Source organism: Ictidomys tridecemlineatus, chromosome 6 (genome assembly GCF_052094955.1).
Source record: "Ictidomys tridecemlineatus isolate mIctTri1 chromosome 6, mIctTri1.hap1, whole genome shotgun sequence".
NCBI lineage: Eukaryota > Metazoa > Chordata > Mammalia > Rodentia > Sciuridae > Ictidomys > Ictidomys tridecemlineatus.
In genome coordinates this window covers 4,389,849-4,416,927 of record NC_135482.1, presented here as the reverse complement: position 1 = coordinate 4,416,927, position 27,079 = coordinate 4,389,849, and the positions used below count along the sequence as shown (strand labels likewise).

Below are 27,079 nucleotides of genomic sequence, written 5' to 3'. Positions count from 1 at the left end.
CTTAGCCGGGGCATCATGGCCGCCCCCAGCGCGCCGCTTCCGGGGGCTGAGGGAGCTGCGCTGACGGACAGCCCCGCACCGCGGACGCGCCCCGTGCACTCACCAGCCGAGCGTTGGTCTGGCCCGGGCAGGTCCGCAAGGCGGCGGCTGGAGCGGGAGCCATGGGGACGGTGCACGCCCGGGTAAGTGGCCCGCGCCCGAGGGGACCGGGCGGGCACCGCGGGGGGACGCTGCCGGGGCTGCCCGGGGGTCCCCGGAGAGCGCGCGCCGAGGGCGGGGGCCGGCGGCCGCGGGCAGCTCACCTCGGACAGCGGGGCCCGCGGACGTCGCAGCGGGAGGCCGACGCTGGGGGAGTGTCGTGACTTGCTCAAGGTCACTCGGCGGGACTCTGGCACTTGCCGCGGTGACCTCAGCGCCCCGCGCTCCGGGCCGTCATGGCCACGGGGACAGCGCGTGAAGTCCGCGGGAAGGCGGCCCGCCCGCTCCGTCGCTGCCGTCTGCGGTTCTTGGCCGCCGAGCAGAGGAGTTTGGCCTCAGACGGGAGGGCCGAGGGGGCGCGAATGGACGGAGGAGGGAAGGTGGCCGGCGACCCCAAGTGACTCTGCTGGCGGAGGCCAAAGCAGGGGAGGCTTCCCTCCTGAGCCAGTCACGGCCGTCCGTCCGTCCGGGGACCCCGTGGTGGTGTCCTCTGTTCGGCTGGTGCAGGAGCTCAGCCCAAGCCACTGGCCTCCCCGGTTTAGTGGACAGTTATTTATCGGGTGCTCGGAGCATGATAACTGCTGGCCAAACTACTCCCCTTTTAAAAATCTTAACTGAAGGCCCGATAATGAGTAATTTGTCCAAGGTCACACGGAGCTGCAAAATGTCCCAAAACTCAAGACTTCTGGAGTCTGGGCCCGACACTAGTTTTCTGCTACAATATGGATTGTTTCATGAGCCTAACTCAGAAGTTTTCAATGGTTCCCAGTTAACATCCAAAAGAATTTAGTATGGACGCTCAGCCTGGCTTCCAGAATTGGAGTTAACTCCCTTCACGTGGTTTTTGCTCAAACCAAATAGCATTGCCTCTGACATGTTCTTTGGACTGTGGTCCTCCATTTATTCCCTCTTCTGCCAATCACTTCCGAACCCAGCTTTATCTAGCAAAATATCTCCACCTTTAACCTCAGCTCAAGCTGACTCTTTCCTCCCCCTCATTTGGCTGTACTACCACCTCCTTGCCTTTCCCCCTCGAGGGCCATTTGCTCTTGCCTTACTTTAGTCCCATTTGCTTTTTGTCTTATTAGATTCTAGGAGTAGGAACAGCAGCATATTTGGCTTGGGTCATAGCATCTTGAATCGTGTAAGCCTTCATTCATTTATTCAACTAGTATTTACCAATGGCCTACTATGTCCTTGGCCAAAAACAAACTCGGCTTTTAAGGAGCTGTTTTGATGTGAAAATTGCTGCTCTGTTGATTAATTTATTGACAAAAAATGTCTTCAGTTCTTTTAATTCAGTCTTTTCAGCCCACTAGCCAGTATTTTTCTCATATTTGAACAGAACTCAGAAAACATTTGGCATAGTATTTGCATGCTTATGTGAAGCAAAAGCTTTGCAAAACAGCAATTATCACTAATATCTGCTATGGTTACAGGCTTTTCCATTTGATACTAGTCTGACTTAAAGGTTGGAGACCAAATCCCAACAAACATTTATACTCCATGCCTTTTCTTCCAGACCCTGCAATGGAAATACTGTGAGGCTGAAGGTCTTAGAAGTGCCTGTCACATAGCAGGATCGTGAGACTCCTATTGATGAATGTGTGGATCTCCATTAGTGAAACAGGTCATTGATTATTTGTGGTTCCTCCCCACCTTCAGAGTTTGGAGCCTCTTCCATCAAATGGGCCTGATTTTGGAGCATTAGGTGAAGAAGCCGAATTTGTTGAAGTTGAACCTGAAGCTAAACAGGAAATATTGGAAAACAAAGACGTGAGTTTATAGTTAGATTTCAATGTCATTATTACTGGAGTGTTCACTTCCGTACACTGCTGGGGGGAGGTAGGCAGAGTTAACCTGCAACCTACTACAACAAGAAAGACTGCTGACTCCAGGAAAATAGTTGCCAGTTGTAGAGGAGTCGTTCTTCTTTTGCTGTTGTTTATGTGGGCGGTCTAGGCAAACACGTTTTTGTGTTCTATTAAAGAAACCAAAAGTATTTAGAAGCTTGAGCCTGCCTTTCTGGCTCTTCCCAGAGAGGATGGGAAGGGCCTTCTGGTCATGCCGTGTGAGGTCTGAACATGACCCACACAGTTTTTAAGTCGGGGTCCCAGTGCTCAGGAGTGTGCTGGGGAGGGCTGGGGCCTCGGGCCTGCCTGTGCCTGCCTGTGCCTACCTGTGCATAGGCTGAGGGGGTCCTGGGTCCTTGGGCTGAAGACACCAGGTCTCTGCAAGAAGTCCAGACCTGGCAGAGGTTAAGCCTGAGTGGGAGGATCTTTGACAAGGTGTCAGAAATAAGATTAAAATCCAGGAGTAAGAAATGTGGGTTGTTGAACTTGAGGAACACCTTGAAGTTGGTTTCTGATGCTTGTCTTTAGCCTTGATGAGTAGTCACTTGTCTTCTGTCCTTGTCATGTTTAGGTGGTAGTTCAGCATGTTCACTTTGATGGCCTTGGAAGGACTAGGGACGACATCATCATGTGTGAAATTGGAGATGTATTTAAGGCTAGAAACCTCATTGAGGTGAGTGGCATCTTTCCTTGGCATTCTTTTGGGTCCTGTCTGAGGAACTTGTGATTCCCTGGCACGTCACACCTTGGAGCACCCCACTGCAGCCCCCTGCTGAAAGCTGCCACCCACCCAGAGGGGCCTGGGTTCGGGTGCCCCCCACAGCTCCCCATGCCTGCGCATGTCCTACCTCCTCTCATTCTGGAGAAGGTGTCTGTCTGTCTGTGGCCAACTGTCTGTGTTTCATGACTCTCCCACCTGAGGAGCCTGTGGAATTGGAGCCACCCCTCCCAGGCTCTGTGCTGAGTGCTCTGGTGCCGGCTGCGCACCTGGCCAGCCATTCCCTGGGTCCTGGGGAGTTCTCTGTGGAGCTGTCTCTCTCCTGCACTGCACCCTCTTTCTGCTCACCTGTGGCTTCCTCCTGTGAGTCTGTGCGTGGGATCGCACTGAACAGGCCTGGGCAGAGGTCACTTGTCCTCATGGTCTGATCCAGCTGGCTCCTTCCTGTCCCCTTCTTATCAGCCTTTGAGTGGCATTTGACACTGTGGACCATTTCCACTCCCAAAAAATGAAGTTTACATTTTTAACAGACTAAGGTAACACGATGTATAAACCCAGTTAAATTTAAAAGGTGTGAAGAACGGACAGCGCAGAGGCACTGGAGTGAGCATGCCCTTCCCTACCACTCCCAGTCGGTTCTCAGAGGTGATGTGGCTGAGGCTCCCGTGTCCTCCCAGCCTGTGTGTGGATAAACACACACAACTTCTTACACTAGCTCCGTTCTCTCGTTTCCTGAACTGTCTTTGTCATCAGCAACTATGACCAGCTTGTGCCAGGCTGTGGGTGCCGTGGTGCCTCATTGAAGGGACTTGTGTCCCCACTGATGGCCGTTTAGATGAGTGGTTCTGCTCTCACGGCACCTGTGTTGAGCATCTCGTTCCTGTCTTGCAAGCGAGGATGCAACTGCATGTTAGAGTTCTCAAAACCCGGTTCTGCCAGGTCCAAGTGCGCGTGCGTTGCCACTCAGCACCGCCACGAACGCCTGGCCATCCGCACTCCCACAGCACAGGAGGTTGGCGTCCGCCACTGAGTGTTGTCTCACCTAAGTTCTCGCCAGCCTGTTAGGTGAAAACGATGCCTTGTCATCGTTCTGATTTGCTTTTTTTTTTTTTTTAATGAGGCGTGAGGTCACTTTGCCCTGCTGTTGGCCCGGTTTCTGCTGGGAGCTGCCTGCAGGTCTTCCTTCTCCGCGGGCTCTGAGGCTGTGTTGGTTTAGGAGGGCCTTCCTGTATTCATGTCCCTGTCGCTGTGTGCCATGCACTTTCTGCTTCCCTCCTGAACACGTCTCCACCTTATCTCCACTCTCTTCCCTGGGCATCCCTTCCTGGGTGCCTGCCATCTTGTCATGGTCACTGTGAAGTCTGTGTCAGCCTCTTTCCCTGCCACCACCCTTCAGCCTGGTGTCCCTTCTGAGCGCATCCTCAGCCCTGGTTCCAGCCTGGTGTCACCTCTGAGTGCATCCACAGCCCTGGTTCTAACAACATCCACAGTCCTGGTTCCAGCCAAGCACCGAGGTGGTCAGCTGAGCTCAGCCTGGCTGTGCACTGGCCTCCTGGACCCTGCCTGTGGCTGGCCACAGACATCCTGCTGTAGGGCACGTCCGGAGTCATAGTCTTGTCAGCCCCATCCTGCTGTTCCTCGTCTGTGTGACTTCTCCAAGGGCGCTGATCTCTAGCCAGGCGCTAAGCCTGAGCTGGAAATCTCAGTTTCCTCCATTCAGTCAGTGCCCGTGGCCTCAGCCTCACCTGTGAGATGACTGCCCCCTGCCGACCTGCCCGCTGCCTGGGCTGGGTCAGTGCCGCCCAGCTCCCGGTCTGCTGGAGGGGCCTCCTGCTGCCCCGTTGCCGCCATCCCCCTGCTTGCAGGACTCCAGGCGCCCCGGCTGAGCTCCTCCTGCAGGACCCTGATCCCCCTGCAGGGGAGAGCCACATCTGCCTGTCACACAGTCCTGTCCTGGCTGCCCCTTGCTTGTCCTCCAGTCAGCATGGCTCCTGACATGGGGGGGACTGCTGTTGACAGCGAGGAGAAGAGGCGTTGGGCAGTGGCTAGAGACGGTTTCCACCTGAAACCCCCAGACAGGCCTGCACACACACGGACAACAGATGTCCCTGTCACCAGACGTCCCCACAGAGCACACTCGCATGCCGTCCCCTCTGGGAAGACCCGAGGGCCTCCGCTCTCCCCACCCGAGGCTTTCTCCTGTGTGAGCCATGCCCCGGCCTGGCCTGTGCTTTTTAACTAATTTTTCATTTATTTTCGGCATAGTTAGGGATTGCACTTAGGGCCTGTGTGTGTGTGTGTCCCCTGGAGCCATGTCCCCCACTTGGCTGGCACTGGGAACAGGGTTTGTCCCCACACCGCTGCTTCCCTTCTCCGTGTCTGGCCTTGGTGATTCTCTGCTCTTGCTGCCCAGGGGCAGTGCAGCCTGCTCTGGGGCCATGTGTGTTCCTGTACCTGCTGTCTTCCCTCTCACAGGTGATGAGGAAGTCTCACGAAGCCCGCGAGAAGTTGCTTCGTCTGGGGATCTTTAGACAAGTGGACGTCTTGATCGACACCTGTCAAGGTGCGCACTGTGGGTGTGTCTTTGTGAGTCCCTTCCATCCATCCTTCAGGGTCAAGGGGCAGCTGTGTGGCTGTGTACAGGGTGGTCTGAAGGCTTCTGAGCTAGGTTTTGGGCAAGAAGCTGTTTTTGTGTCTAGCGTGGGAGGAGTAGTGAGCTCAGAGGACATTGTTGTCTCAGCCCTGGCTGCTCAGGCTCTGGGGAGGGTGCTGGAGGCGGACCCAGGCCCCTCTCGACACAGGCAGCTCAGAGCTGCTGAAGGAGCTCTCAGTGGAGCCCCGCTGAGTGGGTGCTCTGAACAGGGGGAGTCTGGTCTGTGCCTTGGCTCTGCTCATCCCTGGCGTGCTCTGTGGCCGTGGACAGATTTCAGCTGAGTCAGTATTTACTATTGTACCAGGAGCTCTGCTGTGAACCAGGCCCATGAAGGTGTGGGGGTGGCGGGGTGGGGTTCCTTACGCCTGTAATTCCAGCAGCCTGAGGCAGGAGGATCCCTAGTTCAAGCCCAGCCTGGATAACCTCGAGGGAACCTGTCTCAGAGTAAAAATAGAGGGATAGAGCACTTAGCATAAGTGAGGCCTTGGGCCTGATCCCTGGTACCACAACACACACACACACACACACACAGCGTAAACGTGTAGATGCATACCCGTCCCAAGTGCTGGGCTCTGCACTCTCCTCACATGTCACTGGCCAGGGCTGAGTCCCACGTGCCCATATGTGAGGAGGCAGGGAGGTGAAAGGTGAGGCTTCGCTGTGATTGCAACAGTGGCTCTCTGTGTGGCCCAGACCAGCAGTGGCTTTGTCATCTGGGAGCTCCATGGGTGGCGGCAGAAGCTGCTCGGGGGCGGGGGCTGCCTTCTGTGGCATGTTGCTCAGAGGCCTGGTAAAGCTGGGGAGGCCTGGTAAAGCTGGGGAGTCCTGGGCCAGTCAGGGCAAAGAGAGCTCCACGCACCTGGGTGTTGCCAGAGGGTGGTGCCCGGAAGACCCTGCGGCAGGTGTTCTCATGCTCCATCCAGTTCAGGGGTCAAGAGCCTGCGAGGTGTCGCGCTGCTGCTGTTGTAAGCACTTCAGCTGGTGAAGCCAGGGCTCTGAGCAGCTCAGGTGGCTTGCCCAGGTCCACCAGGCGAGTCATGGAACTCCGGTGCCCGAGGCCTGGGCCCACCTGGAGGTGCTCTTCTCGGTGGCAGGGCCTTTGGCCTTTGGTTGTGGCTCTTGCCCCTCCCTGGTCTGGGCCTGGCCTTGTGCCTGGCTGTGGCCCTCCTGTTGTCAGTTTTGGCCCTGGCTGCATACTGGGGTCACTTGGGAATTGAGAGTGGCTTAGGGCAGCAGAACCACTGTGTGTGATACTATGCAGACATGTCCTTGTCCCTTTGTTCAGACCTATGGTGTCCAACCCCAGGGGTGACCCTAGACTGGCTTGATAATGACAATGACTGGTTGTCAGTGGTGGCAGATGCACCATGTGAACATGAGGGAGAAGTGTGAGGGGCAGGGCAGGGCGCATGGGAACGCTGTGCTTTCTAACACCCAACAGTGCTCTAAAAATAAAGTCTGTTAACAAAAACCAAATGACCACAAGGCTCCACCCTGGACCTGCCGACCTCTGAGCATCTGGATGTCTCCATGGCAGCCAGGTGTCCAGGAGAGTGAACATCTGCTCTGTGAGAGCAGGAGAGGCCACGCCCCCACATAGTGCAGCCCCCCTGACATGCCCCCCTCTGCACATGCCACCTGTCCTTGGTGGGCCAGGAGGTCTGCCCCGAGGTTACAGGCAGCTCATACCCTGTTGGATGGAGGACAGAACTACCCCTGTCGTTTAATAATCTGATAAACAATATCTTGTTTCTTTTTGTGTATACTAAAAGTCCTTATTGTTCCGTGAATTGTTGTTGTCACATGTTTTAATGTCATTTGAATTGGAACTCCGAATATTTTCAAGGACCTCCCTGATAGGGGAACATATTTTGTTACAAATATGGTTTGTTGAGCAGGTAGGACTACTTATAGTGATGCCTCCTCGCAGCAGATGTTGCTGTTTGGGGTGCCCTGCCATGGACGGCTTTTTGGCGTGGGGTGTCCTGGCTCTGTGTGGGCGTGCCTTACTGCAGGTGGACGGCATGTTTTCCAGAGGAGATTATTTATAAATGAGCCGCAGATCCCGGGTTGTTCAGCAGTAAGACCCAAAATGAAAGCACAGCTTCCAACTGTCTCTTGCTTAATGTCTTGGCTTCCTTAGGTGATGATGCGCTGCCCAACGGGTTAGACGTCACCTTTGAAGTGACTGAGCTGAGGAGGTTGACGGGCAGCTACAACACCATGGTGGGGAACAATGAGGGCAGCATGGTACGTGGGCCACGCGCGCCTTTCCCTTCTCGCCCTGGGATTTTGAGGTAGGAGCTTTTTACCTGTGGCCGCCTCTGGCAGCTGATGGCAGCTTCCCACCCGCTGCTCGTGTCTTGTCCCTCAGTCTGTTTATCCACAGCTTGGCTTCAACCTCCTGGTCCATTAGATGGTGTTCTGAGTGGCTGGGTGACAGTGTTACCGCCAGTGATTAGGAATGCTGTGGAGAGGGTTCAGATTCCGAGTTCCTAGTTCAGCATCAAGGCTCCAGATCTGTAGCGTTTGTGTCCTTGAGTCGTGCAGTGGGCAGGTCCGCTTGTGCCTCACAAGGCGTGCCCAGCAGGGCCGTGTCGTGAAGCGTGTGGTGACCACCAGTGCAGGCCCCGTGCGGCAGACTCTGGTTGTGTTCTCGGGACTGCCCTGCACCCATCTTGGTCTTTGGGAACAGTGACATTCTTGCTGCTTTTTTTCTTTTCCTTCTAGGTGCTCGGCCTCAAACTCCCTAATCTCCTAGGACGAGCAGAAAAAGTGACTTTTCAGTTTTCTTATGGAACAAAGGAAACTTCCTACGGCCTGTCCTTCTTCAAACCACAGCCTGGAAACTTCGAGAGAAAGTAGGAAGCCAACCTGGTCCCTGACTGCAGTGGCCTGGTGTGAGATTAGAGTAGAGGGCCATGTGTGCGGAGCAGCTGACAAGTTCAGCTCCTGCTTCTGCAGTGGAGTTGCTAGGGACAGCCACAGGGTAGCCAAGCCTGTTGAGTGAGATGTGCGCCACAGGCCACTGGCTCGGCAGCTAAAGCTCTATCCCATTGCCTCCTAGTTTCTCTGTAAACTTATATAAAGTTACCGGGCAGTTCCCGTGGAGCTCACTTCGGGAGACAGACAGAGGAGTGTCCACAGAATATAGTGTAAGTACCCCCAGGTGTGTATGTGTGCATTTGAAATGCGGTGCCAGCCATTTTCACTGATTGCCAAGGATAGCCAGAGCTGGGCAGGAGGGCATGGACTCCGCCCACCCAGCTGCTTCTTGGCTGGGCGCCTCTGTCCCAGCTAGTGCAGGCGGCCAAGGAACACAGGGTGGCCCTTGTCCACCTGATCAAATGTCTTCTGTGCACCCTGTTACCCATGGCCCTGGTTGTCCTTTCCTGTGCTTGTTGGGAGCAGCGGTGTCTGATAGCAGAGTCACTGTGCTTCACTGCAAGGTTCTGTTACTGTTTCACACTTACAATGTGTCTAAAACGATGTGACTAGGCGACAGATGGAACTGGCGTCATTGGCCCGCGTGTTGGCTTTAAGAGGAACTGCTCTTTCCCCTGCATCCTCCACTTCTCCTTACGTGTCTCCTCCTTTCCAGGCCCTAGTTAGGAGAGAAAAGCCTTGAGCACAAGCAGTTTTCCTAGAGTAGGTCTCTACTCTCTGCACCCTCGTCCTCACCTGGGGGCTCCTTGGAAATGCATACTCCCAGGCTCCCGGGAACTGCCCTACCGGAATCTCTGGGAATGGGCCAGGAAGTTTTTGGCTTGGACTCTCCAAAACTGCTGAAACTGGGGAGGCAGACTGCATGGGCTTGACTTCCTCTGTCCCTGATGGTGGTTTGTCCTTGAACAGAGTTTCTGTCTGACGAGTATCAGGGTAGTGCAGTCCCTCAGTGCTGCTGTGAGGGTCACAGGGCCAGCAGGTGCAACTCCTAACAGCGTGACAATAGTGGGCCCTGAGGCGCTGGATGCCCTGCCTCTAAGTGTAGCAGGCGGAGGTCGTGCAAGTTGCAGCTTGCAGCAGGTGCGCGCAGGTGCAGGGTGTACACGGCGCCCGAGAGCATCGTGCTGCTGCTCCCTCTTCTGGTGTGGAAGGGAGCAGCGCTCAGGATCCTGCTCTGATGCAGTCCCGGCGTACCCTAATGTGGGCTTTCATGGGGACACTGTGGGGCATATGCTCTTCTCTGCAGCCCTGGTCCCCCATCAGGTCACCTGAGGGAGCCAGCAGCGGTTAGGCACCTGGAGCTTCCTCATCTTCTCCCGGCCTCCCTCCTTCATCTCTCTTTCCTGAGCCTTGTTGGAGAACCGATGCTAGGAAAGCCAGGGCGCTGTTCTGAGTAGGAGGAGGCCTGAGGCTGAAGCTGGCGGCTCTGAAGTCAAAGGAGCTGAGCTCCTGGAGGGAAGGACTGGGTCATGCCCACTGTGGTGTCCTTGGGCCACATGGAGTGGGGCTTGCTGCTGGCCCCGTGAGCTCTGACAGTGCATGAGGGGCATCAAGAAGGTCTCTGAGTGACAGTGCCTTTCTTCTCAAGGGCTCTCTTATGAGGAACAAGGGGGTGATTTAGGTAGCTCCCACAGGCATCTGGGAAGGCACCCGTCCCAGGGCCCCAGGGCTGCTCCTCTCATCAGCCCCTGACTCCCCAGTCTGCACGGTGCCTCGTGGGTGCAGAGGTGGGTGCCCCATCCCTGCAAGCTGGAAGGGTGTTCTGGGCGTTTACTGTTGTGCCCCACCCTGGGTGCCCTGGGTTCTCCTGCAGGGAAGGGCTTCAGGGAATGCCCTCTGGGAAGCTTGGGGTACATGGCTTCCTTGCAAGAGTCATGTCACCATCAAACTTCCCAAAGCCACCAGGCAACATTGGTCACTGTTCAGAGAGCTGGGCATTTCTGACACAGAGAAATCTGGGACGGCATTCTTCCATGGCTTTGGGGACAGTGTCGGGCTGAGAGGCAGGTGTCCTTTGCCTGGAGCCCAAGGTTCACGGGCTTCAGGCCTCTGGCTGCAGGAAGGATGCTCTCAGCTCGTTCTGACTTGCTCTCCTGATCCTCTGTGGTTGATACTGGATGCGTGGTCACCAGGGTTGGGTGGGTCAAGTGGGGTACATGTCACATACCTGTGTGTTGTTCCCTCTGCGAAGAGTTGGGGATACCGCTGCACCTGCCGATTCAAAGACTAGACTGCGGCCCTGTCCCGCACCTGGACCTTCTGTTCAGATCCCAGCTCGCACCTGCTTCCTCTTTTCCCTTTCTCCCTCCTTCCCTTTGAAGATGGTTTTTAATGACTTGGAGATGCCCCGTTGCAGAAGTTGGTTTGCACAACTTTCCTGTGTGCGAGCCACCTAGAAGGATGAGTCCTCTCCCCTGTGTTGCAGTTTCCCATATGGAAGACCAGCCACACCGTCAAGTGGGAGGGCGTGTGGCGGGAGCTCGGCTGCCTCTCCAGGACGGCGTCTTTCGCGGTGCGGAAAGAAAGTGGGCATTCACTGAAGTCGTCCCTTTCAGTAAGGACTTTTTTCTTGGAGTGTGTGATGTGTTGACAGCTGTACTTTGAGAATCAGTGTTGGGGCCCACAGAGAAGTGTTAGGGAAGTCTGGAGGCTGAGAGTGGGTCTTGGCTTCCTGTGAGCTGGAGATCCCCTCCTCCTGTTGTTTTCTAAGTAACCATGGAGAAGGCGTGACTAAGAGCTAGGTGTGGCCACATGCAGTTACAGGCCACACCTGTAACCCTAGCAACTTGAGGGGCTGAGGCAGGAGGATGGGAGTTCAAAGCCAGCCTGGGATACTTAGTGAGGCCCTGAACAACTTGGTGAGACCCTATCTCAGATTAAAAATACAAAGGACTGGGGATGTGGCTCATTGCTAAAGCACCCCTAGGTTCAAACACCAATACAAAAAAATTAAAATAAGCTGGTTCCAGTGGTGCATGCCTGCAGTCCCAGTGACTTAGGAGGTTGAAGCAGAAGAACCACAAGTCCAAAGCCAGCCTCAGCAACTCAGTGAGGTCCTAAGCAACTTAGTGTGACCCTGTCTCAAAGTTTTTAAAAAAAGGTGAGGAGGCTCTGGGGATGTGGCTCAGTAATTGTAATACTGGTCCCCAATCCCTGGAACCAATAATTAAATAAATAAAAACAGCTCACTATGGAGTATTTATTCATTTATTTATTTATTTATTTTGGGACTGGGGATTGATTCCAGGGTGCTCTACCACTTAGCTACCAGCCCTTTTTAGTTTTTTTTTTTTTTTAAATTAGTTGTTAATGGACCTTTATTTATTCGTATGTGTATGTGGTGCTGAGAATCAAACCCAGTGCTTCACTCATGCTAGGCCAGCTCTCTACCACTGAGCCAGAACCCCAGCCCCAGCCCTTTTTAATTTTTATTTTGAGAAAGCCTCTTGCTGAGGTGGTAAGGTTGATCTTGAACTTGCGATCCTCCTGTCTCAGTTTCCCGATTCACTGGGATTACAGGTGTGTGCCGTACGCCTGGCTGGAATGTTAGCTTTTAGAAGGAATGAGAAAGCTGGCTGAGTTCACTTGGGCCAGGGCTCTGGACTCCTTGAGAGGATGGGGCGACCAGGTGGGTTGGAGACTCCACAGGAAGCAGAGGAGCTTCCGCGTTACTATGGCTCAGTTGAGCTCAGTGTGCTGCTGGGCTCCCTGGTGGGGAGGCCTGGGGCCCTGGGAGGTGGGCGGGTCAGCAGTGCAGGGCTCCTTGCTCCTGGAGAACTGATCGAGGCAAGAGTACCCTAGTGCAAATTTCTTCCAGCACGCCATGGTCATCGACTCTCGGAATTCTTCTATCTTGCCCAGAAGAGGCGCCCTGCTGAAGGTGAACCAGGTAGTGTCCTTTCGTTGTGGCCTCTCTTTCGTTGTGGCCTCTCAGGGCCGGCACCCCTGGGAAGTGGGTCACAGTGGTCATTCTGATATCCAGCTTCTGCTTTTATGGTGCACTTGAGTCTAACAGCTGGAGTGTGGGGCTGCGGTGGGGCTCGGTGCCACCAGCACTGCAGAAACAAAATGGCCTGCAGGGTGACAGCCCTGCCCACAGGGCCCTGGCCCCGGTGCTGCTCTCTCCACAGTCCATTCTTCTGTCTTCACAGAAGCCGGGGTGGGGACAGGGCCACGGGGACTTTGGTGTGCTACATGATAGGCCAGAGGGGAAGAAAAGCTGGGGCAGGGCTCTATCCTGCATTCAAGGCCTCCACGCCGGGCCAGCAGCGGCTGCAGGCCTCGGGGTTGTGCAGGGCGGGAGGCTGGAGGGCGCAGAGGACAGCTGCAGACAGAGTCTCAGGTACAGTGGTCCCACTGCAAAGGCGTCGGCGTTCCCCAGTGCGTTTCCTGGTGCTGGGCCGCCGCAGGCCCTGTCCTCTGCCAGCTCTGCAGCGTGTGCTGGACAGTGCGTCTGCCTCCCATGTGTTCAGTGCCATGGGGACACGGCTTCCAGGAGACAGTCTTCTTTTGCCTTCTAAAAAGTACAAACAGCAGTTAGGTTCCCGCAGAGTCCTGTCCTGGTGGCCTCTGCGTGAGCCTGTGGGTTCTCCCCACAGGAACTGGCCGGCTATACTGGCGGGGACGTGAGCTTCCTCAAAGAAGACTTCGAGCTTCAGTTGAATAAGCAGCTCGTGTTGGATTCGGTGAGTGTCCAGCTAGGACGCGGCCACCTGGGTTGTTCCTGCGGTTTGGAATCCTGATAAATCTCAGTTCCTGCATCACTAAAGCACGTGGGTGGAGACCTGGAGCCTGATCTTTTGTGCTTAACCAGAATCACAGGCACCTGAGGAGCAATGACAGCCACTTCCTTAGAAAACAATCTGCTCGTTTTAATCTAGAGGACTGTGAGAGAGCCTGTCCTTGTCATCTCAGGCCGCAGAGGCAGTGTGACCTGACATGGAAGTGTCTCCTTTCCCTTACAAGGTCGCTTCCATGAAAATGCTTTACTGTGTTTTCCGGGTCACAGGGTTCAGGGTGCTTCCAGAATCTTTCTTTCTTTTCTCTTTATTCCAGTTTGGTTTACCCTGGTTGCTCAGGAAGTGAGGAGTCTGAAATTTTTTGGGGGGGGGGGCGGCAGTGTGCTGGGATAGAACCCAGGGCCTTGGGCACGCGGGGCAGGCACTACCCACTGAGCTGCATCCCCAGCCAGAGGAGTCTGTATTCTGATGCAGCCAGTGGAGCCCCGGGTCTGCAGCGCGGCTGACCTGTGGCGTCCACCCCTGCCCCAAGCCTTGATGGCCAGGGTGAGTTCACGAGATGGCCAAGCCACTGCCTCCAGGTGGTCTGTGACCTCCACTACTGCTGCTGTTCAGGTGCAGTGCGTTTCCCCTGCTGTGGCCATCCCGGCTAAGTGCGACGGAGGCCGCTGCTCGTCTCTGTGGCCCAGTTCACCGAGCTCTTTGCTGCTGTCCTTGACTTCATTATTGTGTTTTTTTTCTACCCTTCATCTTCTTTTGGGTGGCTCTGCCTCATGGGTGTGCTGTCCCCTGGGTTCCATGGCTTTTCCCCCTCTGCCCCATCTCCCAGGGCCTCCTGGGCTAACTCTCGTGTGCCCAGAACACTTAACACTAGCTGCCACCGGGCAGAGTCATGGAACACAAAGCCTGATTTGCACTGAGGTGTGGCGTAGGTCAGGTGATTTGCTGACAGCAGGTGGAAGGGGTTGTACACCACTGCATTCCCTGCGGCCTGCTCTGCCCACACTGCCCAGTCCTCATCTCTAGGTCTTTCCACTGAAGCTTCTGAAAAAGAAATACCTGAGCGACTTTGAAGGACTTAGGAATTGGCAGGGCAGAGAGACGGGAGATGAGCGGGCATGTGGGGCCCGAGGGTGTGGCGTGAAGGAGCAGAACCCAGTGGGTCTGATGGGGGATTGTGTGCTGTGAGGACTGGGGCTCTGAGCGAAGGCAGGTGACTGCCCCCTGACCTGTGAGCTCTGGGGCTCTGTCCTTGAGGGCGGCTTGGAGGGGTGCATCTCTCTGCCTTGTGACTATGGGAGCACCGTAGCCTGGACTTGCTGCTACGTTCTGGGTGCTCACAGGGTTCTGGGTGATCCTCCTGCATTTCCAGGCCAGGGCAAAGGCCTGCCAGGTGCCGGGTTGCTTGTCCAGGGTGCTGGTCTCCCTCACCTGTGAGGCCAGGGCTTGTCCTGCCAGGCCTTGCTTCTCATCCTAGAGTGGGGGGTGGTCAGTGGAAGGAGCCGCTGGGCTTCAGTGTGGCTTTATTTGCCATTCGAGGTTGTCTTGAATCAGTTCTGCAACCCCGCAGCTCGGCAGTCTCCCTCTGCCACCCTGGAACCTGAGGGCAGAGCCCTTGTGCCACATGTTGGGGTGGGGCCCGCCTTCCATCTGCTGTTGCCTGCGGGATGAAGGAGACACTGGGGACGTAACTGTCTGTGTTGCCACAGGTGTTCTCAGCCTCTCTCTGGGGTGGAATGTTGGTGCCTATTGGTGAGAAGCCATCGAGCATTGCCGACAGGTAAGTATCAGGGAGGGGAGTTTGTGGGAGTTTCCCTCGGGTCTTTTGCTTGGTTTCTTGTTTGCTTGTTTTGTTGAGATGGGGTCTATCTAAGGTGGGAGGCAACTCCTGATCCTCCTGCTGAGCCTCCCAAGTTGCTGGAGTTACAGTCTGTGCCATGGTGCCCAGCTGGTTGATTTCTGACAAGATATTTTAGAAGAGTTTTATCATTAGAAGAGCAAAATTCCAAATTCTACTTTGCTTTTCTTACTTAAGCTAATTTTGAAAAACACACTATACCCGGTACTTTTGTTTTGTTTTGTGTTATTCATTGTATCAAAATTTTTGCAATGTGCCTTTTAATTGTGAAAGAATATGGATCAGGCTTGTTGCAGAAATAGAACATTCAAGGGAGTAAGAATCCCAGGCCTACTCAGAGGGAGTGGAATCGACCTTGGGGACTGATTCCTTTTGTCTGCTTTGTTGTGTGTGTGCATGCATGACGTATATCAAATTGCTAATATACTGTATTTTACATAAATTTTGTGTCAGTGCTTTTCAAAAAATTTTGAGGAAATTCTAGGGTCGTCCTTCACTAGGTCACGAAAAGTGTCTTCATCAGTAGCATTTTAATGGCGAACAGTGTTTTGTTATTCAGATATACTGTAACATTGTAGTCTGCCTTATATCATTGGCTATTTCAGTTGTTTCTAATTTTGTGATTTTTCTAGAAAACACTGAGACAAGTAACTTTGTAAACAAGTTGTTCATCTTACTTTCTGAGAAGAGCTTCCTGGAGGCGGGCCTGAAGGCGTGTTAAGAATATTGCCAGGTTCTGCCGTTTAGAGAGCAGTGGGCAGTTTCCACCTCTGCGGGCAGGGCCTGAGATTGTTCTTAATGCTTAGAAATTGTCATTGGGGGCATGGAACGGTCTTCCACCCGTATTAGTTAAAATGTGCTTTAATGTACGCTGGCTCAGCCTTTTTGGATGGTAATTTGGGAGCATAGAAATCCTAAATTTATAAACTCTGGGACATAACAGTTTCCACATCATGGATCTAGTTTTAAAAAACAGAAGAAGGGCTGGGGACGTGGCTCAGTGGCAGGACGCCGAGCCCTGAGGCCCTGGGTCTCATCCCACCACTGCCAAAAACCAAAAAAACTTTGGTAAGTGTGCAGAGATTTATGTGCAGAGATGGCCACCCCAGCTTTGCTGTAGCCAGACGGTCACAGCCGACTCAGGGAGGCCGCAGCAGGGCAGTGGCGGGAGGCCACACGGCCACCTAAGGGAAGGCTGCTGGTTACTAAAATCGGGAGGTCGACGTCCCCGATTTTAAATTGGGGTATGTTGAGCTGGTCCCCTTCTGAGTAGGGTGGAACTCCAGGGTGCACAGGAGGTGACGGTGCAGTGCCCAGGGCCCGGGAGTCGGCCCAACCTGGACAGTGGCCACCTGGAGACGGGATGCCGTGGGCAGGGGCGCGGGGCCTTTCACAGGTGCTCTGTGCTCCCTGGATGGCCTGAGTGCTTTCAGAAGAGGGGGTGGGGCGCCCGTGGGGCTGGCACTTGTTTCTGGGATTGATGTTTGTGGGTCTCAGAGGAGGTTTGCTGGGGCAGTAGCTGCAGTGGCCCTGCCAGGAGGAAGACCTGCTCTTATCTGGAGTCGCTTTTAGTTGTTATCATGATCTAAAGTTAGGTTTTGAAAGGTTTGGTCTTAGAGAATGGATAGGATTTCTGAGAAACTTTTTATTTTCAGTTGTAGTTGGACACAATACCTTTATTTTATTTATTTATTTTTATGTGGTGCTGAGAGTCGAACACAGGGTCCCCTGCCTTGGAACGCCCTGGGCTCCCACATGCTAGGCAAGTGCTTTGCCACCGAGCCACAACCCCAGCCCCTGAGTAATTTTTAATTCATTGTTTACTTTTATTCAGATTTTATAAGAAAGAAGATTATCCAGTCAATTTGAAACACAGACAGAATTAACTTAAAAATTATAAGCCCTTTTTTCTAATTAAAAGTCATTGTAGAAAATGTGAAAAGCACGGTCTGTTTCCTTTCAGTGCTGTTTCTGAGATGCGGGGCTGGACTGTCCTGCTTTTTACCTTCCTGCTCCACTGCGAGGGCGTCCTGTGGGTGCAGAGGACCTGGGGCCAGCGCCCTGCGGCTCTCCCCCAAGGCCCTGGGTGTCTCCTGCGCATCTCCAGCAGCTGTCGAGGCTTCAGCCTGGGGCGGGAGGTTGGAGTTTTTGGAGTTGCTGGGTCTTGTGAGTGCCTTCTCCAGCTCTGGGTGTGGCGATGGCGTGGAGCATCCCCAACCAGTCGTGTGCTCCACGCTTTCAGCCCATCTTGGTTTCGCCCGTGAGTGGCCGGCCTCTGACACGTGCTGTCTCGCCTAGGTTCTACCTCGGAGGACCCACCAGTGTCCGTGGATTCAGCATGCACAGCATCGGGCCCCAGAGCGAAGGTCTGTCTTTCCCCAGAGCTGTGCCCCGTTGAGGCCGTCACCCGCTTGTCCCTGAAGGCACCCCGTGTGTGTGTGCACGTGCTCACGTGTGAGAGTCAGACAGTGATGGGTGTCCTGCTCCTCAACAGTACAGTTAGTGCCTGACCCAGAGTCCGCCAGGCAGCAGGCGTGGAGAGTGGAGTGGATTACAGACGGAGGGGGAAGTGGCCCGCGTTTCACACCTGGCGAGAACCTGAGCGCTTGCTGGTGTATCTTTTTAGGTTCAGATCTGTGTGTCTTTGTGCTTTTTGTTTTGTTCACACACTGATTTTTAACTTGTCTTGCTCACCACCCCACATAATAAATAACACAACAGTATTTTTTATGGGAATAAATACAATTTTTTAAAATTTTGAGACGGGCCTCGCTAAGTTGTTGAGGCTGGCCTTGAACTTGTGAACCTTCTGCCTCAAACTTCACAGTAACTGGGTTTACAGATGTGGCCACTGTGCTGAGTTACTTTATCATTTTTAGTGACTGTCCATTTCAACTTTTTTTAATATTTATTTTTTATTTTTAGATGGGCACAATATCTTTATATTTTTATGTGGTGCTGAGAATCAAACCCAGTGCTTCATGCATGCTAGGAAAGCGCTCTGTGGCTGAGCCCCAGCCCCAACCCCAGCCCCGATTTCATTTTATTAACGTACTATAATTGTTTTTAACTAAGAGAATTTGTTCTTTGTTTCCTGGGCTGTTGGGTTTGGAACCCAGGCTTTATTTTTTAGTCTTAAGACAGAAAAATGGAGCTGAAAGAGCAGAGGGTCCCTCCGTGACAGCACTTTGTATCTAGTCGTTTGTTACAATCCAGGAACAGTGTTGGCGTGACCAGCACAGTGCCTGGTCAGGGTCACTGTTGGCACGGCACATTCTTTAGTTTTGATAAATGCGCTGGGCTGCAGTTGGGCATCACCATGAGTCGTTAGGACTTGGCATCCCCCCAGTGAACTTTCTGCCCCATTGTGAAATGTTCTGCTGATCCTAGTTTTACAACACCTGCTCCACCTCCATCCATCACAAGCAGTGACTGCGCAAGAGAGATTTTTTAAAGGGTAGAGTGTCTCTTTTTGCTAGTTTTTAGAGGGCTTTATTAGAGTGTCATTTTTAGAACAATTTGGAGATTGATTTTATTCTTTTTCTAAGCAAGTGTGACCTGCTGATTCTGGGGAAGTTTAACGGGCTCCACTTGGCATTGAAAGTAACGCACAAGCTCTTCCCCTGCCGCCTGTCCCCGAGGGATCGCAGGATTCTGGGGCAAGGGTGTCAGCACCGTGGTGTTTCTCTAAAGCAATTTGATGTATCATGAGCCTTAAAGTTTTTATTTTTGGAGACTATCGGTGATATCCCCAAACAGGAAACTAGATAGCCAGATGCCCATCAGCACTGGGACAGGCAGTCGGTGATGCCTTCACAGCAAGATGCGGGGAACGGATTGCAGCCACCAGCCGAAGGATGGTGTGTGGACCCCAGGAACCTGCAGAAAGCAGGCGGACTGCGCCTATGGTGCTCCACGTAGGCCAAGCCTGCTGGTAGAGGAGCTGCGTTGGCGTGGGTGGTGGGTGCCATCAGAAGGGAGAAGGTCTTTAATGAAAGCCCGAAATGTCCACTGTGAAGGAATTAGAACCCCATCTGACACTAGGAAGAAATGGAAGTTTTGGTCCATTTATGTTGTAATTCAGGCATAAAAGCCTTATCTTCAAAGAACATCAAACATTAGGAGAAAGAACATTAAACTGGGAAATAAACTACACTAAGAACTCGTGTGTGTGTGTGTGTGTATGTGTGTGTGTGTGTGTGTGTGTGTGTCTGTGTCTGTGTGTGTGTGTGTGTGTTCGTATGGGTCATGTAAAGCTAAATTTAATCATACGTTATTATTTGCTGGAGGAAAGAACAGGCTACTAGCTGGATGAGAAGATCTCCATTTTTCCTACTCTTCTACGGTCATGGGATTTTCTACGGAGTGTATTTCTTTTCTCTTTTCCTTTCCCTTTTCCTGTGATGCTGCGGGAGCTGGGCCTGTGCACAAGGCCAGTGCTCTGCTGCAGCTGCACCCAGCCCTGGGGTTGCTTCTCATCAGGAAAAGCTTCCTGAGAGCAGCTGGAGGCAGCTCGTGGGAGGGAGGGGTGGCTGCTGCCGCCTGGGTCCTGTTTCCCTCCTGGTTTCAGTGCTGAAAGGGCCAGAGTGATGCAGGGCTCCTCAGCGAATAAGCAATGCCGTCCTTGGGTTGACCTTTTCATGGTCCCTCATTTGAGGGACTAAGATACTTTAAGTGGTATTTTGTAACAAGAATACAGAGGCTGGGGTTGTGGCTCAGCAGTAAAGTGCTCACCTAGCACGTGTGAGGCCCTGGGTTCGATCCTTAGCACCACATGAAAAAAAATAAAAGGTATTGTGTCCAACTACAACTAAAAAATAATTTTTTTTAAAAAAAGTATAGACAACAAAGTTGGAGGGATTTGGGTGGCTTTAATGTTAAATGTAATGGGTAGGAGCATTTTTTAGATATAAGGAAAAAGTTGAGTAGTCAGGTTTAGGGAAAAGTAACCTTTGTCCAAAAAAAAATGAAAGTGCAGGTGATCTGAACCGCTGACTAGCAGCCTGTCCCCTGGGGCGGGCTCCATGCCTTTGGACAGACTCTGCAGCTGTTTCCAGAAACAGCAGGAAGGTTGGCGAGCAGTGTTTGGATTGCTGGGAGGAGGTGTGTGTGCAGTGAGGTCCCCAGGCCCTTCTGGTCCCTTACATTCACAGATGGCGAACATGACCCAGTGCTTTCTTTCTTGAACTCTACTGCTCCCCCTCCTCCCAGTTAAATCAAATTGTAAAACCAGGAGAAAAGAGGCCTCAGCAGGAGTGGGGGCCAGTGGCTGGGAACCCGAGGGTGAACGGCACTGGCCTGTGACGTGGCAGTGGCCCGTGACGTGCCAGTGCAGTGTTGGTTTGTCAGCTGCTCCTGTTCTGCCCTTCGCAGGGGACTACCTGGGAGGAGAGGCCTACTGGGCTGGTGGCCTGCATCTGTACACCCCGTTGCCCTTCCGGCCAGGCCAGGGAGGCTTCGGAGAACTTTTCAGAACCCACTTTTTCCTGAACGCGGGAAACCTCTGCAACCTCAACTACGGTAAGACGCACTCCCGTGAGCTGCGCGGGACTGCGGTTTCCGTGTTCAAGACCCCAGCACACAAATAGGTGGCTGTCTTTTTAGATTATATGGTATTTAAATTTAGGAACCCAGCTTTTCTTAGTAAAAATCCAACTACACCTAATACAGTGCCCAGAAAAAAGTTGTTGATCAAATGAACAAATCATTCAAGAAGTACAGTCATCCTGTCTAACAAAAGAATAAGCTCTGTTCTCGATTCTTCAACACACACGTCCGGAGCACGGGTGAGCACAGACGTCAGGGCCCCAGAGCTGACAGGGACCGTCCTGTTCCTGGGGAGTCAGTCCAGGACAAGCTCACAGCAGACACACGTCCAGGGGACCTACCTGGAAAGCCCTGTGGAGACGCGGCCCTCAGCCGGGGCCTGGAGTAGGGCTTCCCGGGTGGCCAGGGGCTGGGGCTGGGCAAGCTGAGTGAGCAGCAAGGCTTGCCTGTGGACACTTCTGACATGACCCCATACAGGCTGTTGTCACATGTCCTCTCTCTTTCAGGGGACGGTCCCAGAGCCCACATTCGCAAGCTGGCCGAGTGCATCCGCTGGTCGTACGGAGCGGGCCTCGTCCTCAGGCTCGGCAACATCGCTCGCCTAGAGCTCAACTACTGCATCCCCATGGGAGTGCAGCGGGGTGACAGGTGTGTGCAGGGCGCCCACAGCCGCCGGCTTCTCTGGGGTCTGTATTTTTGGGTGTGGTTAATCATATCAGTGTCTTTTAAGAGCAAAGATTTTCGGAGAAATCAAATACTTAGCCAAAGAATAGAAGAATTCCTGGATTTTCCTCCCGTCGGTTTCTCTCCCAGTCTGGAGGTGCTCAGCCCCACTTAGGTGCTACGTGCCTGTTGGCCCAGGGCCATGGGAGCCCGCTCCTCTGGCTGGGCATTACTGGTTCTGCTTGCTGAACACAAGGTGGCGTTGCTGGTTCTGGCTTTGCAGGCGGGGCTTGAGGCCTCTGGAGGAGGACAGTCCTGGGGCCTTCTGGTCCAGGGACCCGCCATCTGGCCTTTCTCTGGTGCTTCTTTTCTGAAGGAAAGATTGCCAAGTAGTTATCCCTTGGTTTCTGCCATAAATTGGTTCCAGGAGACAAACCCCGTGGAGACAAACCCCACAAGTGCCAGGCCTGTGTGCACTGTGCGGTGTTTGGGCAGGTGTTCGGGCAGCGTGTGCGCATGCCCTCGGGGCCCCAGCCCTCCTGGGTGATGTAGCACCCAGTCCAGTGCTCGAAGGGAGTTCAGCATAGGACTCGGCCGTGGGAAATTCATGTTCTGCTTTCTAGGAACTTTTTTTCGTGTCATTTGGCTGCGGATGGCAGGGTCTGTGGACAGATGTGCTCGAAGGTCACGTGCAGTTGTGGAGGACAGGCATTACTGGAGTTTCAGGAAATGCAGAAGTATTGACACAGTGGTGTGCATTGGGCGGCTCAGGCTGCCACCGCCACACCGTAGGCAGGGTGGCTCCGACAGCAGACATGTCACAGCTGCAGAGCTGAGGGCCAAGATCGGGTGCTGGCAGAGTGGGTTCCTGGCGAGGGCTCTCTTCTTGGCTTGCAGAGGGCCGCCTTCCCATCACGTCCTCATCAGGAGGGAGCGAGCCAGAGTGCTGGTGTCATGAATGGGCTCGAGTCCCACCAGGGGACCCTCCTCCAATCACGGTCACACTGTGGGCCAGGACCTCAGCATAGGAACTGGGGACACGCGCTCTGTCAGCGTCTGGGCGTGTTCCTGTTATTTTGGGTGTGGCCGTGCAGTGCTCTGGCTTCATTTTTTTCTGTTCATTTTTGGTCTTGCTTATGCTGCCCTTGAGCGGTGGTGTCATCTCAGTGCCACCGCCTGACGCAGGGACATGCGGCATTGTTTACTCCTGTGCTCTTCCTGCAGCGTTGTGGGGATGGTGCTGTGGGGACCGCCCACTAGCAGCTCTTCCCGAGCCTCGATGCTCGGGCGCAGTGAGCACCTGCCACCCACATTCCTGATAGTTCCTACTGAGTGGGAGAGGGCGAGCGCCTCCCCTCGCTGGAGGGCTGGCTCGGCCTCTGCGCTGTGTCCAGGGCGCTGCCAGCACCTGCAGACTGCCTCGGCTGCTCCATGGACCCCCAGTCTCTCTGCTCCCCACCTCCCTGTTCCAGCACAAGCTAAAGCTGCAAAGGGTTTAGTTGCATAGGCTGTGCCCATGTGTGCTCTGCAACCGGGCCGGGCTCCTTGGTATGGCTGTGTGACCTGAGGTGAGTGACTTAACCTCTCTGTCTCTCCTGGAGAGTGGACAGTAATGATTGTGGACCCTTGTAGAGTGCATGCGTACAAAGGACTCTGGACTGAGGCTGTGGCTGGAGAAGGTGGTGGTTCTTCCTGTGGCTGCTGCTGCTGCTGCCCACCACACCAGGTCTTCCCTGTGTCCTTCAGGAGGTGCTTCCCCTTCCTCCCATGTCACCCCGGGTTCTGCTGTGTGCTGTTTGTGACGTGCAACTCGGTGCAGAGTGAGGGAAGGGCTGGAGCCTGGTGGAGCCCCGGCAGCGGTGAGCAGGTTCCCCACGCCTGTCCACGCTGCTTTCCAGAGACAGTCCCACTGCAGATGGGGACCTCGGCCCTCCTGCACTAGCAGTCCCTGTGTGTGACACTCTGCAGGTGGTGCTGAAAGTGCTGTGACAAGGCACTGGAGCCAAGAGGCTGGAGTGTGGCCAGCACACACGGCCCGGTTCCTTCCCCCGTGCTGCAAAGGCAGTCAGAATAGAGGTATGGGGGAGCGCATTTCAGGTGATATGCCCTGGCACCGCCTGGAGGTCCCCCAGGAGCCTGGGGACAGCAGGGTCTGGGAGCTCCAGCAGCCACCACCCTGCAGTACCGACGGAGGCCACTGGGTGTCAGCGTGCCTCAGCAGTGGCGGCTCTGGGAGCACACCATCCGCCCTGCTGGGCTTGGCCGTGGGCCCTGCAGCCCTCAGTTCCCTTGCTCTGGAGCGACCTGAGAAAGACGTTTTAGAGACTGATTTCAAATGTGGGCTCCCAGGAGACAGCGCCGGTGTCCGCAGGCCAGTGCAGGGGAGCCTTGACCCGGGTGGGTGGCGGCTGTGTCTGTCTTGGGCCGGGAGTGCCGTCCAGCATCCTTGAGTGTGCAGTCGCCTTCCCCACTGACCCCGCTGTGGCTCAGGGTGAAGTTGTCCATCTGCATTGGAATGCTGTGAGGTTGGGCGGGTGCTGCCCGCGAGCGGTAATTCTAAACCCGGGCAGCTGGCGGATGGGAACAGTGTGCGTGGTGGCCTGCGGGTACCCGTAGTTTCCGGAGCTGCCTGGGGCACTGCAGTCTCTGGGGTGTCTTCAGAGCACAGTCTCTGGAGCTGGGTGACACACAGGTGCCCACCTGGCAGCGCGGTCATGGCTAGCCATGGGGAAAGAGACCATCCTAGGGTATGTGGAGGGGCAGTAAGAGGCCCTGTGCAGCGGGAGCTGATCCGGACCTTCCTGAGGGACAATGGGCCAGGGAGGGCTCTGGCTGGAGAGCAGGGCCAAGATGTGCCAGTGTGTGGCGTGGCTGGACACGGGCACTTGTGCAGTAGGGGCAGGGGCCACACCAAGGAGCCTGAGCTTGACGTCCCTCTGCCTCCTAGCCACATGGCGTGTCCCCCGGGGTTCACAAGGTCTCTGAGTCTGGACCTCAACTTCGTTTCCATTGCTGACTTCCTGGAGCCTAGAGCAGCGCCTGGGCTTTGAGTGGCAACCATTGAAGATGCCCTGGCACATGGCGGGACTGGACACAAGCCACCAGTGGTTGGAGCCGGTGGGCACCTTCAGTGTGACCTTGCCAAGGCTGGGGTGCTGGTGCTGTGTGCGGTGCGGAGGCAGGAGAGGCTGTGGGGGCTGCACAGGACAGTGGTGGTGGCAGTGGGGAGAGGTAGAGGCGGCCACACCTGGCCCTGGAGCAGGAGGAGCAGGCTCAGGAGGCCATCCTGAGGGTGCCGCGGCTGGGCATGGCCTGGTGTGACCTTCGGGGTGTGTTTTTGGTGACTGGGTGGTCTGCGCTGCCCCAGCGCAGTGGTCTGTGGCTGGAATGAGCCTGTGCTGGACGCCGCGCTCTCCCGGGTTAGGAGGCCAGGCTTGGCTTGTGCCTGCTAGTTGTGTGCGACTCTCCTTGCAGTGGCCTTGGCGAGGGCTGCGTCTACACTGGTGGCATGGAGCCCGGTGCGGCTCTCGGGCCCGCAGGCGGCCAGGCGGTTCCAGGGCCGCGCAGGTTTCGGCTGTGCTCTTCGCCTTTCCAGCCCGTGGGTGGGGTTGGCTGTTGCTCACGCAGGGACTTCTGGTTAGTGGCTGCTGCTGGTGGTGGGCAGCACCCTTGCCCCGTCAGGAGGATGGCGCTCTTAATGCCAGCAGCGCGAGCATCACCTGCAGAGTGCCAGCTTGTGGCCGGCATGACAGACATGGCACATGATGTGACCCTTTGCAGCAGTCCCATCCTGGGTTGGAGCAGGTCCAGGAGGAGGCCCAGCTCCCCCTGTGAGGTTGTGACACTGGTTCCTGGTCTTGTGGTCTGGGCCTGTCCTGGATCCTGTGCCCTGTCTCTCCTCCCACCCCACCTCACCCTGTTCTTGCCCCTGGGGAAGGTCGGAGGCAAGGAGGGAGTGGTGGAGGGTTCCTGTCCTCTTTCCCTTCGTCCTCCAGAGGCTGATTCTGGATCTGGCCAGGGAGGAAGCAGGGCCTGGCGGGGTTGGGGGAGGGGGGCCTGGCTGGCCGGCAGGGAGGAGGCCTGTGGAAAGCAGGGTGCCTGGGTGCTGCTGAGAGCCACGCCTGGGGTCAGGCCTAGCAGGGCTGCTGCGATGACCGCTTCCTCTTTTGCAGGATATGTGACGGTGTGCAGTTTGGAGCTGGGATACGGTTCCTGTAGCTGGCGCACCCTCCAGAGTACCTTGGGGACACCGGCCACTGGAGTCACCCGTGCCACATGCCTTCTCAGGGGGACAGTCGAGGGTCTTGGGCCACGGCTCTGCTGGAAAACCATGCCAATAAATTTTAAAGACAAACAGCTGCATGGTGACTCTGGTTTGTTTTCACCACCTCGTGACCTGCGCCGCCCCTTCCTAAGGATGCCCTGTGTCCTTCCACCTGGATCCCCTAGACCTGGGCTCCCCCACCTCTGTCCTCCTCCGCCCAGGGCCACTATTGGACCCTGCATATAGATGCATCAGCAGAGCTAGAGAGCGGGGAGGACCCTTGGCCCCAGGGGACGTCCAGCACTCCATGAGAGAGAACGTGCGGCTGGGTGAAGCCAGAGGTGGTCACGTTAGTGAGTATGTGGTGCACAGTGCTGGCAGGTGACACGGGAGACACTGCCTGATGTTGGGGCCGTGAGGTGGAGGGGGGATGTGCTGTCTCTAGACAGAGGGCAGCAGCCTGGGTATCGAGTTGTTTCCTGTGGCTGCTCCCGTGGGTCTTCACACACCTGTGGTCAAACAACACAGCGCCTCGTCCTGCAGGGAGGTCAGGGCCCGAGGGCTCACTCGGGCTCAGTTCAGGGCCGCAACAGCCTCCCGCCTCCCACACACTCGGAACCCATTGTCTGGCCTCCTCCCGTTTCCCAGGCCTGCCCCTTCCTCGTCTGGTGGCCCTGCCTGCGCCCCCAGCCGGCAGCTCCCTGTCTCTGCCCCTCCTGCCTCTCTGCCCCCTTCCCTGGGCCCTTGTGATGCCTCTGGCCACTGGACAACTAGGTGATCTTGCTGAAGGTCAGCTGGTTAGTGCCTTTGACTCTGCCACCAGGCTTCTCCCTGGCCACATCACACAACATGCTGTCATTGTCCCTCATGTCCACTGGGGATTGGCTCCCGGGCTCCTCATGGACATCAGAGTCCCTTGTAACCCAGTGTAGTGTTTGCAAGGACCCATGCATGTCCTTCATCCTTCATGTGCCCTGCCTCATCTCTGGGTGACCCAGGATGCCTAACGCAGGCACACGCTCTGTCAACAGTTGTCACACAGAATTATTTAAGGAATGACGTCGAGAAAAGAAAAGTCTACGTGTTCAGGACAGGTGCAGCTTTTGCCCTGTTTCTGATCACAGTCGGTTGAACCCGGTGCCCAGCCAGGAGGGCTGGCTGTCACGTGTTCCAAGGACCAGGACGTGGCAGCTTCTGGGGCGTTATTCTGCTTAGCACAATTGGTGTCTCTCAAGGTAACATTTGGGGGAAACTCCCAGTGATGTGGAGAATGATGTGTGGTTTTGTGTTTTACATCAGACCTCCTTCAAAGTCTCCAGTAAAGGGTGACATACAGATGTCCAGGGTGCAGGTGATGCCCTGCATCTGGAATGCTTTCCTTTTGGAAAGCCGGGACCGAGTCCCCATCACTTCTATCCTCCCTGTGACCTCTTATTTATGCTTCTGCCAAGTAACCTAGGGATTTTGGTAGCAGCCTAGGGACCTGCATCATCTGTGGGCCAAGCTCTCGGACCCCTGATGGCCTGGGACTGCCCATCCTCACCTTCTGTATGACCGACAAGGGTCTTGACAAGAATAAGAATGTCACCTTTCTTTTGACAGTTGGGGGCGTGGGGCAGGCGGCCTTCTTCCACAAACAG

General features: G+C 55.0%; 1 protein-coding gene across 1 annotated transcript; it reads left to right on the top strand.

The window, feature by feature from the left end:
* Nucleotides 1-17: 17 nt before the first annotated feature.
* Nucleotides 18-25,531, top strand: Samm50 (SAMM50 sorting and assembly machinery component). The gene is made up of 15 exons (XM_005338587.5): nt 18-182; nt 1,864-1,974; nt 2,623-2,724; nt 5,245-5,332; nt 7,566-7,672; nt 8,153-8,283; nt 8,490-8,577; nt 10,794-10,922; nt 12,186-12,257; nt 12,967-13,053; nt 14,817-14,887; nt 17,264-17,331; nt 20,339-20,485; nt 21,019-21,160; nt 25,348-25,531. Exons 1-15 carry the CDS (start codon nt 162-164, stop codon nt 25,391-25,393), a joined length of 1,410 nt encoding a protein of 469 aa, XP_005338644.1. The 5' UTR covers nt 18-161; the 3' UTR covers nt 25,394-25,531.
* The last annotated feature ends 1,548 nt before the right edge of the window (nt 25,532-27,079 follow it).

Bases quoted from the DNA above. Each gene is read 5' to 3' on its own strand.
- Samm50 (XM_005338587.5), top strand. From the start codon at position 162: ATGGGGACGGTGCACGCCCGG. The intron at 2,725-5,244 runs GTGAGTGGCATC...TCCCTCTCACAG, and splicing joins AGGCTAGAAACCTCATTGAG to GTGATGAGGAAGTCTCACGA. The intron at 8,578-10,793 runs GTAAGTACCCCC...CCTGTGTTGCAG, and splicing joins GAGTGTCCACAGAATATAGT to TTTCCCATATGGAAGACCAG.